Consider the following 14,484-nt stretch of genomic DNA (forward strand, 5'->3'; position numbering starts at 1 on the left):
AGGAAAACACATCCGCATCTTAAAATTTTCAGCAACCGAACCCGGAATTTCAAATAAACTAATGCACTGAAAAATGACCCCTCATTAAACGCTTCCGGCTACTTATCTAACAGAAACAAAAATTAAAAAGCGGGCAAAAACTAAGGGCGGATCTGCATTTTTAATTGTTTGCAGGCGAAAAAAATCAATGTTTTTGTATACACGACATTTATTCGCAACCTTGGTGTGGCATGAGGTAGGCAAACACAGGTATATAAAAATATGGGGTCGCGGATCAAGACTAGTAGAGCTTACACCGCCGAGACAGTAGCAACCATCAAAATGTATCAATACCACGTACTCGCCGTGCTCTTGTGTGCTTTCAGTGGATACACCTCTGCTACCCTACGTAAGTTATAATGCTAAATTAAATCACAAAAATAAATTACTTAAAAACAATAGTTTCTTAAAAGATAGTCTCAAAATTTAATATGTAAATAAAAAATTATGTTTAAGGTTTAAAGCGGGTTATTAGTCAAATTGTGTTTCTGCTTAGGAAGCTAAGAAAGTTAACTACATAATTATTGTATTTGCACGGTAATAAATTCGCAGAGCAAAAAGTTCGCGAAATATGGCATATTATTCAATAATAATATAAGTAGTAAAAATGTTTTCTAATAAACAATTTTTAATCTCAATTAATTTTAGTAAGTATAAAAGGTTGGACCAATTAAAAAAAACTTGAGAATAGCTCGTATTATTACTGAACATTCTGAAAAATGAACGGTGAATGATAAAATCAAAATCATCAATTTAAAAAAATCTCCACAGCCGAACATATAACCTCCTCCTTTTTGGAAGTCGGTAAAAAAAAAACAGCAACAGCTTCGATGTGCTTTGGAACATTCTTAAATTGCGATATGATATTACATATAATTATTAATTATCTTATAGGTACTAGCCTTCCCTGAAAACGTTTTAAAATTTAATTTTCTTGAGCTGATAAGATAATTTTAAGATCTAAATTCAATTTAGTTAATTTCTATGCTTACCTATGTATCATAAAATACTTCAGGGCGTATAAGTTTTTGGGGGTAAGTTTATACCTGCGTAAGCGTTAGTCACGGAACAGTTTACTAGCAGCACGTTCAAGGACCAAGCAATAATTTCTGCATATAAATGTTATATTATGATATATGATGTCGTGAACTGAATTATACATCTCATGATTCATGAGGACGCGGTCATCATTTCAATAATATAGAACTAATAGAACAATTTTCCTAGGAAATTAAAATATACAAATACTCTCTTTGTTAAATTAAAATAAATAAATAGTCTCTTTGATAAATTATCACGTCCATTCGATTAATTTGTACGGTCTACTAAACAGATCAAGAATTTGCAATAAATTATACAGCTAATAATGTACAGTAATTTATACTTTGAAGCTACAATTTTCGATAATTTAATACTTTTTACATCACAAGAAAGATGAAACCCGTGTTTAGCGGAATAGAAAACATTTTCGAACACACACAAAAAAGCAGGAGCGTAGTCTATAATATATTCTTTGCCAAAATAAATAACAACCCCTTTACCTATTTTAAAATAATATGTTAATTAATAAGTTTCTTTTCGTTACTACTTTCGTTAATACAGTGAAAAATTATATTAGCCATATAAACTAACCATACGTCTTATAACCTCATAAACTATTGCAATTTCAATATTTTTGCATAAAATAAGTAATCTTTGCAAAAAAAAGTCGTGAAACTATTTTACTATAAGATCTCTTATCACAAAACAATTGACACCGGGCAAACACATCGTGGCAAAATACAGTATGATTAAAACTGAAATTGGAGACCTCCAGTCATCAAATGTGGCCAAAAGTTATAGGATAATAACTTTTGGCCACATTTGATGATTGATATTTATACGTGGGAGAGCCACGCTTCGGCACGAATGGGCCGGCCCGACCGGAGAAATACCACGTTCTCACAGAAAACCGGCGTGAAACAGCGCTAGCACTGTGTTTCGATGAGTGAGTTTACCGGAGGCCCAATCCCCTACCCTGTTCCCTTCCCTACCCTCCCAAATTCCTTTCCCATCCCTACCCTCCCCTATTACCATATTCCCTCTTAAAAGGCCGGCAACGCACCTGCAGCTCTTCTGATGCTGCGAGTGTCCATGGGCGACGGAAGTTGCTTTCCATCAGGTGACCCGTTTGCTCGTTTGCCCCCTTATTTCATAAAAAAAAAGATAATTCAGGAAGAGTCCACAATTAGCTTACTCAATAATCAGTTGCTTCCTCACTCTCAAAAAACGAAATATATTTGAAATTCAAATGTTACTCGCCGACTTCCTCGTTTACTCCTAATATTGTTGATGTTGTTTTACACTTTTCTGTATAAAACAAACTGGTTCTGGTCAATTTTCCTCGGAACATTTTGGTCGATATCCGGGTGTTGAGACCCTGACGAATTTCATATAAAGATGTCACGAATACCTATTCAGCAACTATTCAGTATTCGGCCAATTCGATATAATTCTTGTCATCCCTAATTTCATATACCTAGTACATACAGGCCAATTAAGAGCGAGCTGTAAAATTTTGCTGTATTTTTTAATAAGTATTACGATCCCGGAAGACGATTGACTCAAATTAAATTGAGATTTATTTAATCATTGTATATTTTTCTGTCTTTCTGGGCTTTTCGACAAATATCTGTTACACTTATAATTGAGTTACTATCATTAAATAATTTGCACTAATACAATCACACACTTTATAAAATAATAGCTAAAGGAAATATTAGTATTTTATTTAATTTTTAAGTAATCATCAAACACATTTTTAGGACTTACGACCTTTACTTTCGTGCTATAATGCGGGAACCGTTGTTACGCGATATTGTGCACTATTAGCTGCAGTGTAAAGCACATTGCCCGGGAGCACGATTCATGGAATAATTGTACCACGTAAATAAAATAAAATAAAATATCTTTTTATTCAAAATGGGTATCATGATACACTTTTTGAAAGTCGAACGAAGAAACTACGTTGCCTACCACCGGTTCGGGAATTACCCCGCCGAGAAGAACCGGCGTAAGAAACTCGCACGGGGCAAAAATTCGCACGGGGCGAGTTACGATTGGAGGATAGCGTTGTGTGTTAACGTTTTGACAGTAGGCTCAAGCAGTGAAATAAGGATTTATGTAAGCTTTCATAATATTGTCCAAAATGTACAATTTCCAAATGCGATGTGAAAGTGTGTCTGTAATAATCTCTTCACGCCCAAACTGCTGAATCGATTTTGCTGAAATTTGGTATGGAGATACTTTTAAGTCCCGAGAAAGTATATAGGATACTTTCTTTCCCGAAAAATCTACGGTTCTCAAGTGATAAACGAATTTTGGTGCAACTCTTTGCGAGGGTCATCTAGTAATACTAAGAGATCGTCTTGGCATAACTTTAAAGGCTGACAAAGTCAAAAAATCAACAAAACTCTACCGAACCTTCCGAAACCGAAACCGAAGTCTGATACATGTGACTTACCACTTACCAGTTTGCCATTTCATGAAGTATGTCGTGAAAATCATACATCATCAAACAATGTATTCGTTAAACCAATGTGAAGAGGCCGAAAATCGGCGAGATATTAGAGAGAATATAGAGCCCTTGCGTTCCTTATGACTCGTCTTGGCAGTAGCTCTCTCGTGCCCCATATATATTATACCAAACGTATTTGTAACTTAATTTATATTGGTGTGTCCGACAATCTACAATAGAATGGTCTGTACGTAAACATTCTAAACAATCTTTGAGGTGTCGACTGTCGCCAGGCTGGGAAAATTACCCCAGCTAAAAACTTTTCTTATTTCTGGAATTCTCGTTACGCTGCATTGTAAAAAATTAATTTCATCTCTCGTATTTAAAAAGACATTTAAAACAAGTTAATGATTATAAAGTATGATGAACATACAAAAAAAAAAGATACATACAGCCGAACGTATAACCTCCTCCTTTTTGGAAGTCGGTAAAAATTGAAAGTAAGAATCGCGTAAATGACATATAAATTAACATAATATATTACAATTAAAGGGAATTATAAAAGAATCAGAGCATTTTTAATTGTTTATTTCAGGGTTTCTCATAACACAAATTAATATTTTTAATGACTGTATTTATGATAATAATATGGTGTAATAAAATTTTAAGCGCTATTGTAAAAAACCAAGAATTGAGAAAAACATATTAATCAAAATTAAAACTAGATATAAAGTGTTAAAGACGTAATAATGCATCTGAGTACAGCAAAAACTTAAACATGTGAAATAATTGTTTAAAACTAAGTTTTTGTTTACTTTAAATTCTTTCTTTATCACCTTACCTAATCAAGAGATTATTAAATATGTAACGTAAACAAAAGAAAAAAATAAATTAGATTTTTTGATATAAGTAATATTAAGTAAGTAAGTACTTATTTTAATTTAAATATAAAAATCAAAAAATAAAAATAAAAAACATAAATCTTTATTAATTTTTCCCACAATACAAAAAACACATATTCAATTATTATGACGTAGTTACAAAAAAGTTGTTATTATTATTATTGAAGATCACCCGTAGCAAGTTTATAATATTATGATCACTGCACCGGCGGCGTAACTATTATAAAGTCTATCATTACTATATGTATTTGACATCATATTATCACTATCACTACATAATATTATAAAACAAAAGTCGCTTTTTTTCCTAGATAGAGTGATTAAAGAGGAAGGTTTATAAGTATAATAACATTAATTAAATAGTGGAAAAATACTGTTAATTTTGGGGTTTCTAATGTGATGTCGTAAATAATTACATTTTTTCCGCTTACATTGCAAACGCAGGCTGAACCCTACGAGATTTATCAAAATAAGTGTACAACACTTATTTTGATAAATCTCGTAGGGTTGACTATGAAAAGGTCTACAGAAAACTCCGCGATGGTATAAACTATATAATTATGTCTAATGATGGCTATCTCTTATGGATATGCCACAATAACATTTTTTTGTCATTTACTTTTAACTTCAAATGATGGCTAATTTTCAAAGCGATTTTTCCATATTCAATTAAACACTTTAAATGCATTGTTGATTTAATATAGATCTATCTATATGGCCCTTTACAACATAATATAATTTACTTAAATGAATCTTTTTCAAGATATTACATATTATTTAAAAATTGCGAGACGTAGCTTTTGCGGCGGTACCGACCAATGCGGGCCACGGGTAGTAATTATGGAGTGTAGATGGAGGAGAACTATCTCTGTATGTAAAAAGTGTCCGCTGAAATGCGTTAAATTAGGGTGGCGCTACAGTAGCAACAGAATAAATTTTAAATCATTTAGCAGCTTTTATTTCAGCTATTTTAGGTTATATTTTTCAAAATATATTACCTATTTAAATAAATTGAAATAATATATATTTATATTTTGTCACCAACGGCTACATTCATTCCATACCCTTTGCTGCAGCTAGCGCCACTCTTGGAGGATTTTTCAACTGTTATTTACTGCGTACAGCTGGACACTTTTTCAAATATCCCCCATATAAGATAGTTCTCCTCCATCTACTTTCCATAGCAGTAATGAATATAATTAAACACTACTGAATCGATTTTTATCATTTCTTCAGTGAGTGACATAGGCTATTATATATTTTATACCCGTGCGAAGCCGGGGCGGGTCGCTAGTACTTATTTTCATAAATCTATTTGCCGATCAAGAATAGGGAAAATAACGCAAAGGTCGGAGCAGAGGGCGCTACTAGTACATACAGTAAATAATCCGACCATATCAGAATATTTACAAACAAAATTAACAAAGAGATCGTATCCAACGAAGGGCCGCTCGAATTGTTGACTGCCATAGTGTTTCAAACAGCTTGGACCCCCTGGAATTACGTCGAGATGTAGCTTCACTCTGCATCCTCTATCGGTTGTATCACGGGGAGTGCTCTGAGGAATTGTTCGGAATCATACCACCTGCAACTTTTCGCCATCGTCCCACGCGAAAAACATACCATCCTCATCACCTTGATGAGTGGCAGTCTTCCACAGTGCGTTTTTCGCGTAACTTTCTGCCGCGCACTGTAAAACTCTGGAACGAACTGTCACCAGCAGTATTTCCGGACCTATACGACCTGCAAATCTTCAAGAAAAGAGCGTATTCCCTCTTAAATGGCCTGCAACGCACTTGCAGCTCTTATGATGTTGCGAGTGTCCATCGGCGACGGTAGTTGCCTACCATCAGGTGACCCGTTTGCTCGTTTGCCCCCTTATTTAATAACAAAAAACAAAGCATTTTGTTTACTGTCTATGCTGGTTCAGCTGTCTATGGCGTGAAAACATTGCAGTCGTATTCTATTCTATTGGCATGCAAAATTTGCTACACTACTACTTTTAGCTGTAAAGTTGCAGATTTTTCCGTCAGCTTGTGTTGTTGTCGGCCAATGTCAAGTTTACCGCAACCGGTAGTTGTGAGTGTCGACGCACATCCCCGCTGCGGATTTTACTTCATTAATGTTCAGTCTCTGAAACATACTCACGCATTCAACAATTTTATTTCCTTAAAATAGGTCTAGTTTTTTTAGACACTTTTTGTTATATTTCGCTGCTTAAATGCTGAGCGGGGTCCAATATAATGCTAAATTAATTGTTTTGTGTCCTTGTTCTTTCGTCCGTTCGTAAATATTGTGTTGTGTGATGTTCAAATTAAACTAGGTTTCTTATTCTTATTTTATAACTTTGTGCCCTGACCAAAGTTAATTCATTAGTTCCTTATTGATGATCTCATAGTTTTAAGAGCCTAACAGTCGTTTATATAAGTTATCACATCATGCATTTACCACATATCGCTAAAGACATATTTTAAGGTAGTTTAAATCATCGCATGTTATAAAATCGCAGCGATTTCTGAGTTCAGTGTGCCACAACACTGTTGACCTTACACGCGCCCATGAATTGTGTTGAGGTCGATATAATTCGCTGTATGTGGTCAACATTACATCGCTATTAATTAATTGTTGTGCCCTAACTGGTAATGATTTATCATCATAGTTTACATTAACTTTATGGTAAAAACTACGGAAATTAATTGAAAATGTTTTATGAATTCTATCAAGTTTACTTCGGTTTGATTTTCGAGTTACTACGAGTGTAAAGTAAAAATAAAAAACCGGCCAAGTGCGAGTTGGACTCGCCCATGAAGGGTTCCGCAGCAGCAATAAGATTTTTATTTATGAAATTAAGAGGTTTTTGATTTATTTTCAGATTTCAGTTGATATAATGAAAGTTAAATTAAGGTTTACCATTTATGACATATAAAAAACTACTGGCTAGATCTCGTTCGAACCAATTTTCGTTGGTAGTTTTTATAGTAATGTATGTACATTACATACATAATTTTTCTTTAGACTTATCATGTAGTTAGTTAGTAGTCCTTTAGAAGTTAGGGGGGGGGGGGGGCAGAGATTTTAGCACTTTGGAAGAGTCACTCTCGCAATCTATTCAGGTTAAAAAAAAGGTTTTTAGAAACCTTAATATAATTTTTAAAGACTATCCAAAGATACCCCGCACGCATAGGTTAGATGAAATTTTTTTTTGTTTCAGTTGTACCTATGGGAACCCCTAAAATTTTCAATAATTTTTTCAATTTTTTATCAAAATCTTAGAGCGGTTCACAGACTACATCTACTTACCAAGTTGCAATTCGGAGAAAAGTGGCTGTGACGGACGAACAGACAGACAGACAGACAGACAGACAGACATGACGAATCTATAAGGGTTCCGTTTTTTGTCATTTGGCTACAAACAAAATGAAATGAATTAACTGAAACTTTATAAAAATCCTAAAAGAAGAACGAAAGAGAAGAAGTCTCGGAAAGCTCGTGTCTCATGTCTGTTCTTATGATTAAAGTTTATTGGTTGTATCTTTTCATATACAGGGTGTAACAAAAATAAGTGATAATACTTTAGGATGAGTACGTGTTCCTTGTAGAGAGTTCACTGTGAAAGTAGCAGCGCCGAAAGACCTTTTGGTCTACTTAACTACTCAAGTATTATCACTTATTTTTGTTACACCCTGTATACAAGAATTGCTCGTAAGATTTTAGATCCATCAAACTTTCATCTGTCGACAGTCAAGTGACTACATGATTGCATAAAGACCTAAATACTACTGTTTGTATACTTGAGTATATTGTACACAATTATTTACGATTGTATATTAGTTTCACGTCGATTACGGCTCGATAATGTGCCGCTTCCGATGATAATACGAGTGCATGTAATGATAATTTTGAGATCGTTCTTCTTTTCCAACTAGTATGAACGATACCTGAAGTATCCACTTAATATTATAATGCGAATATACATTCGTATGTCTGTCTGTTAATTCGTGTTCAGTAATTATGAATTAGATTCCCTAATTTTTAGATAGTCAAGCGGTCATCGCACCTTCAGCCTTTAATTCCTTCGCTCGCGCGCAAAATACTCGTAGGTTTGGTGGTGTCTATCAACCAATATTGAAAATGAAATCAAGAAAATTATATTCAAAAATACGACAAAACGTTTCGAGAAAAGGTAGGTAGTGCCCTTGCGCGCTTCGCTTGGCTCATCTTGGCGGGGGCACTCTTGTGCCCCCAGATGACGTATCACGAAGATGCATAGAATGAAGCTTCTAATTAACGGGGATTGACGCTGAAACACTTGATCCAAGAAATGTGTCTAAGAATCCTTGTGTCTATAATGCCCGGGCCGCATCTGGGTAGTGTTTCGTGCTTAAGAGCTCACCTGACTCTAAAAATCAAACATCGTCCTTCTCTCTTCACACTCACGCCCGTCTTTCATATGCCAGGTGAAAAAGGACGGCGCGGAATCATCGCCGAGTTAGTTTTACTTGAATAAAAGACGAACTATAATGATTATGAAAAAAGTGTTTTGAGCAAATTTAGGTTTTATCAATACCTTTTTAGATATTAAAAAATATTAAAGAAAAGACAGCAAACTTCGAAGATCCAAGCAAAAATGTGTCTAAAACAAGGTTTTTTGTAAAAAAGAAATTATCGAGCGTTTTTTGAGTACTCGTGTTTTCGTCTTGAGCATTTAATCTTTATGAACTGAAGTTACTTGTGTCAAAAAATCAGTTTTCTAGACCTTACAGATTTTGAGATCTAGGTTTAAGTATGTAGTCAAGTTAGGGTCATATGGGCTCTTAAAACGATACCATTGGACGATCTGCGTGTATCGTCCAATGGTATCGTCTCATAGCACGAAGCTTCGTACAGTCGCGGCATAAACCAAATTAATTGTTCCAGCGGACTACATCAAAGTGTGCAAGCGCGACCAGAGCACGATCAACGCGTGCGTGCTGGAGAACATCGAACACCTGCGGCCCTACCTCGCCCGGGGAATCCCCGAGCTCCACGTGCCCAGCATCGAGCCCTTCTACATCCCTGAGGTGAGCTCGAGGGCGGCTATAGAATACATAAATCTATTACGTAGAGTTCAACTACATAATAGTCAAAACTATGGCATCAGGTTTGATGTATTTAATATGGCATCTTTGAATATTTTAGTTCAGACCGCAACGCAACGAGGCGAGGCGAGGCGCAACGCGGCATTTATATGGATTTGACAGATTTCAATTGCGTGAGACGTCTAGCGAATCTGTCAAATTCATATAAATTTAGATATGAATCTACGCGTCGCGTTGCGTCATATATATATATATATATATATACACGTGGGAGAGCCATGCTTCGGCACGAATGGGCCGGCTCGACCGGATAAATACCACGTTCTCACAGAAAACCGGCGTTAAACAGCGCTTGCGCTGTGTTTCGCCGAGTGAGTGAGTTTACTGGAGGCCCAATCCCCTAACCCCTACCCTACTACCTACTACCCCTACTCAACTATTCCCTTCCCTTCCCTACCCTCCCCAATTACCCTATTTCCTCTTAAAAAAACAGCAAAACAACATTTGCCGGGACAGCAGCAGTAATATTATTGTATTTCAGCTGATCGCTATCAGCGGCGAGCTGGCGTCTCTGCACGCGTCTGGCAAAAACCTGAAGGTGTCCGGACTCAGCAACTACACTGTCAAGAGCTTAGAGTGAGTTGTCCTTCTTAATCTTGTTTTTTTTTATTAAAATTCGTTTATCACGCGGGAACCGTACATTTTTCCGGGATAAGTATCATAATATGTCCTTTCCCGGGACTCAAAGTGTCTCCATACCAAATTTCAGCTAAATCGGATCAGTGGTTTGAGCGTGAAAAGGTAACTTACAGGCATACTTTCGCATTTATAATATTAGTATGGGATACAACGAGACAATCTAGAAAATTTTTCGCATTTTCAAGGAGTAAAAAGTGTAATACAATACGAGTAGGTACAGGTCTTATAATAATTAAAAAACCGAGTTTTTTTTCTATCATTACTTACGACTGAGTAATTCGGGAGTTTTTAGTTATTTAATTCTAGCTCTATTTAAATTCACGTATTAATTAGTCAAAATTAATATAACTGACTTTTCCTACTATAATAATTTAGCATAAAATAGCAATAAATTTTAACGTACTTAGCATGATTCATCGCAATTTTAACTTGACTTTTTCCAAGTGTAGCGGTATGAATGCTATTCTTTTGCGCACTCAAGGATCTAAATAAGGATAGGAATAGAATACACTGTAGGCACATGGATGTCGGAGTTTTTTTTTTGCTTTTATAAACATTGCTCATTAGTTCTTATTATTACATCAATCGTGAGAATCGCAGACACAAGGTTTTCAATTGTTATGCTGCAGCCGGTTGGGGATTTATGGGTTATATAAAAAATGTTTAAAATTATTTGTCATCTGATATTTCTCAAAAGCAGAAAAGAACTAAACTTCAAACAGCACACACACACACACACACACACACACACACACACACACACGCACGCGCGCGCACACACACACACACACACACACACGCACAGCGTGTATATTATGAAAGTTCACACCATGCCGAAGTTACGCGGCCGAAGTTCGGCATGATTACGTCAGCAATGCGCTACGCATACAATATAACGCGACGTAATTTCGGCATGGGGTGTCATCGGTAATTTAAAATACATTGCAGGCGTAATCATGCGGAACTTCAGCCGCGTTTTTTCGGCCTAGTGTGTTTAGACACTTAGATCTCTCATCTCTAAATTTCTCTGATCTCTCATTTCGTTTCTATCATATAACAGCGTGGACCTGGACAAGATCACGATCCGCGCAAAGGTGAGGTTCCCGAAACTCCACTTCGACGGCCTCTACAACATCGACACGCAGATCCTAGTGGTGCCCATCAAGGGAGAAGGTGCTCTCACTGCTCATGCCAGTAAGTATCTATAAGTTGCGCACAAGATCTTTTGCTTTACAATTATCACAGGCGTTTCATTATTCAAATGTATTTTGTAGGCAAGTGTGAGGCGGACGTGGTGATCAAGTCCAAGATCGACAACCGCAACGGCGCGGATTACTTGAGGTTCACCAAGGCCGACATCAGCGTCGCCGTGAAGGACTACATGATCAGACTCGATGGGCTCTTCAACGGAGACAAGGCTTTAGGTGGGCAAGCTATTACTTACAGTATTTATAAGTTTTAATAAATTGTAAGTTAAAATTAGATAAAAGAGCTGACAGACAGACGTTCGCATTTAAATAATACCAGTATGGATAATACTTAATAGTTCTATATTATCTTTCTAATAGATCTCTGTGAACTATAATTTAAATTTGTTTAACGACAGATCGCGTTTGCTATTCAGTAATCAAAGGGAAATCTCATATTATGACAATTCACAACCTTACGTTATCAGAGAAGTTGATTCTTAGGCAGATGGCGTTGATTCCTAGGATAAGTCGCGGTCGAACCCATCCGACCGATCGCAGCTAACATTGAATTGAGATAAGCCGGTCGCATGACGTAGCTTAGGTTCGTCAACTGCCTGATCAATTTCGTCGATGGTTTGTACCATCATACAAAAAATGACGAAATAACTTATCCTTCAATTCCAGGAGACGCCACCAACGAGGTGATTAACCAGAACAAACAAGACTTCCTGAAGGCAACCCTGCCCTACCTCGAGAAGACAGTCGCCAAGCTGGTCCTGGACTTGGCCAACAAAATCATGGAGTCCACCCCCTACTCCGAACTCCTGCCCGTACCCTAAACTAAGACTATTTATTATACCGTAGCTTTATATTATGTAAGTTATATTTTAATAAGCGTCCATTGCATTTACTCCACTAGAAGTTTTTGTTGGTTGGCTTAGCATGACGACACTAAAAAGGATAGACTCTTATCAAGAATAAAATGACTGACAGTCAATCTCTCACTATGTCTATTCTTCCGTAGAAAGAAACTTATTAGGTGGTCATGCTAAGCGTGATTCAAACTGGAGGTAAAGTACGACGCTTAACTTGTTTTTATGTGACGGATGTCTCAAGAATTAGATATTCGTTAGCAAATCTGTTTCTACTATAAGCTCAAGTGATATTATAATATATTTATTTTTATATTAAACTGTTATTTGAACTTAAAAAAAATATAAATTTTAAAAATATTTCTTTGTTTTTTTTATTAAGTTCTTTTTTTTACGGTAAGTGCCTACGTAATGAATCTAAATTGATAATAATTATTTAGTAATTAAAAATAATATGTAAAAGTTGAGGCATGTTGCTACTTTCAGTCCATCGAAACATTTTGAATAGGTCCTAATTACCGCAACAAAAAATTAGAACTTTTGTTGGTTCAAACGCTGCAATCGAACGGCCTTCTTGAAAGCTTAGCTCTACACTGAACCTAGAGAGGCCTAGATTACACCTACCGACGGGTTCGAAAAAGTTTTTAATGTTCCCGGGTCTGGATGTGTATTAAATATGTGTATGATATAATAAAAATCTTAAATAAAGGTATAGTATAAAAGTATTAAATATATTTCCGTTGTCTGGTACCCGCAACACAAGTCCTTCAGGTATTTAGCACGGGGCCAGACTGACGTGGTGTGAAGCGTCCATAGATATTATTATATTATTATTCAGTGCCGGTTTTAGCACTACCAGCGCCTTGGGCGAGAATATTTCGGCGCCCAGGGCATGACTGCTGACAGTAGTGAAAAATTTGGCGCCCCTTTTATTTGACTTCAGCACCCCTTTTTATCCGGTGCCCTGGGCGGTCGCCAAGCGTTGCCTCCCCCTTCTAACGCCGCTACTGGGCCCATTAAATTGTCTGTTTGCACTTTCTCGTGACTCTACTCGGTGGGTATAACAGGGCCCATAGGCGCGTGCAAAAAAGAAAATTAAATAATATGTCGAGTACATAATATCTATTGGGCAATTCACCTTCGATCGGCGTTATTGAAAGCGCAACATTCAGGGTTCTTCGGATAAGAAAGTCAAGTTATAATAATATGTCGACATTCAGGGGCCAAAATTGCCATACAATTATCGGTAGGTTCATGACCATCGTTATGTCTTATGGATCATAAAATTCCTATTATATAAAGATGTTTAAGGGACAAAATCGACTGATAATAATAATTATTCAACTGTGATGGTTAGATATTTGCACTTTAATTTGTTTAAACAGTAAACACGCAAGATTTTGATTGTCTTGTTTTTCAATACAAAATAAAAAAAAATCAGCACCTAGTTAAAGTACCAATTACTTCAAAAATTTAACTCTAACTAAAAATCATATTTACCTTTTTTACAGCTTTCGCATAGACCATAGATTGACGACCTCTGTGGCTCAGTGGGTGGGCTGTCGGTAGCTCAAGCCGGGGGTCGCGGGTTCGAATCCCGCCGACGCGACGGAACAAAAGTTTTCAAAGTTCCTGGGTCATGGATGTGTATTAAATATGTGTATCATATAATAAAAATCTTAAATATATGTATAGTATAATAGTATTAAATATATTTCCGTTGTCTGGTACCCGCAACACAAGTCCTTCAGGTACTTACCGCGGGGCCAGACTGACGTGGTGTGAAGCGTCCATAGATAGATATTATTATAGACCGTTAGTTAGGTATAGGCCATAGTCCAATTAATATAATAGTGCTATAATTTTACATATTCTCTCAATAGCAGCAATGGGTATTCTGTAGGCAACAAAGTAATAATAATAATAGCTCCCACACCGGTTTCGGTGACGGTGGCCGGTTTCACAGACACCAGGCCAGCTACGCAGGAGTAATTTTATAGTGCTTGTGCGCAGTACACAAGAACACTCTCTATTCCTTTACTCTCATAACCCAGTGGGACGGCAGACCGACACGAACGGCGAGAGATTAGGCGCAGGAGCGACTTTTTACATACCCATTCGACGCATGGATCATCTTACTTGTCAGACAATCAGGTGATCAGTCTGCATTGTCCTAACCAAACTTGGAAAAAACATGTTTCCAACGCG

General features: G+C 36.6%; 1 protein-coding gene across 1 annotated transcript; it reads left to right on the forward strand.

Moving 5' to 3' along the window:
- The first annotated feature begins 246 nt into the window (after positions 1-246).
- Positions 247-12,629, forward strand: LOC121729360 (protein takeout-like). The gene is made up of 6 exons (XM_042117839.1): positions 247-388; positions 9,355-9,497; positions 10,057-10,151; positions 11,275-11,408; positions 11,489-11,638; positions 12,089-12,629. Exons 1-6 carry the CDS (start codon positions 262-264, stop codon positions 12,241-12,243), a joined length of 804 nt encoding a protein of 267 aa, XP_041973773.1. The 5' UTR covers positions 247-261; the 3' UTR covers positions 12,244-12,629.
- The last annotated feature ends 1,855 nt before the right edge of the window (positions 12,630-14,484 follow it).

The sequence above is a fragment of the Aricia agestis genome, chromosome 8 (genome assembly GCF_905147365.1).
Source record: "Aricia agestis chromosome 8, ilAriAges1.1, whole genome shotgun sequence".
Classification (NCBI taxonomy): Eukaryota; Metazoa; Arthropoda; class Insecta; order Lepidoptera; family Lycaenidae; genus Aricia; species Aricia agestis.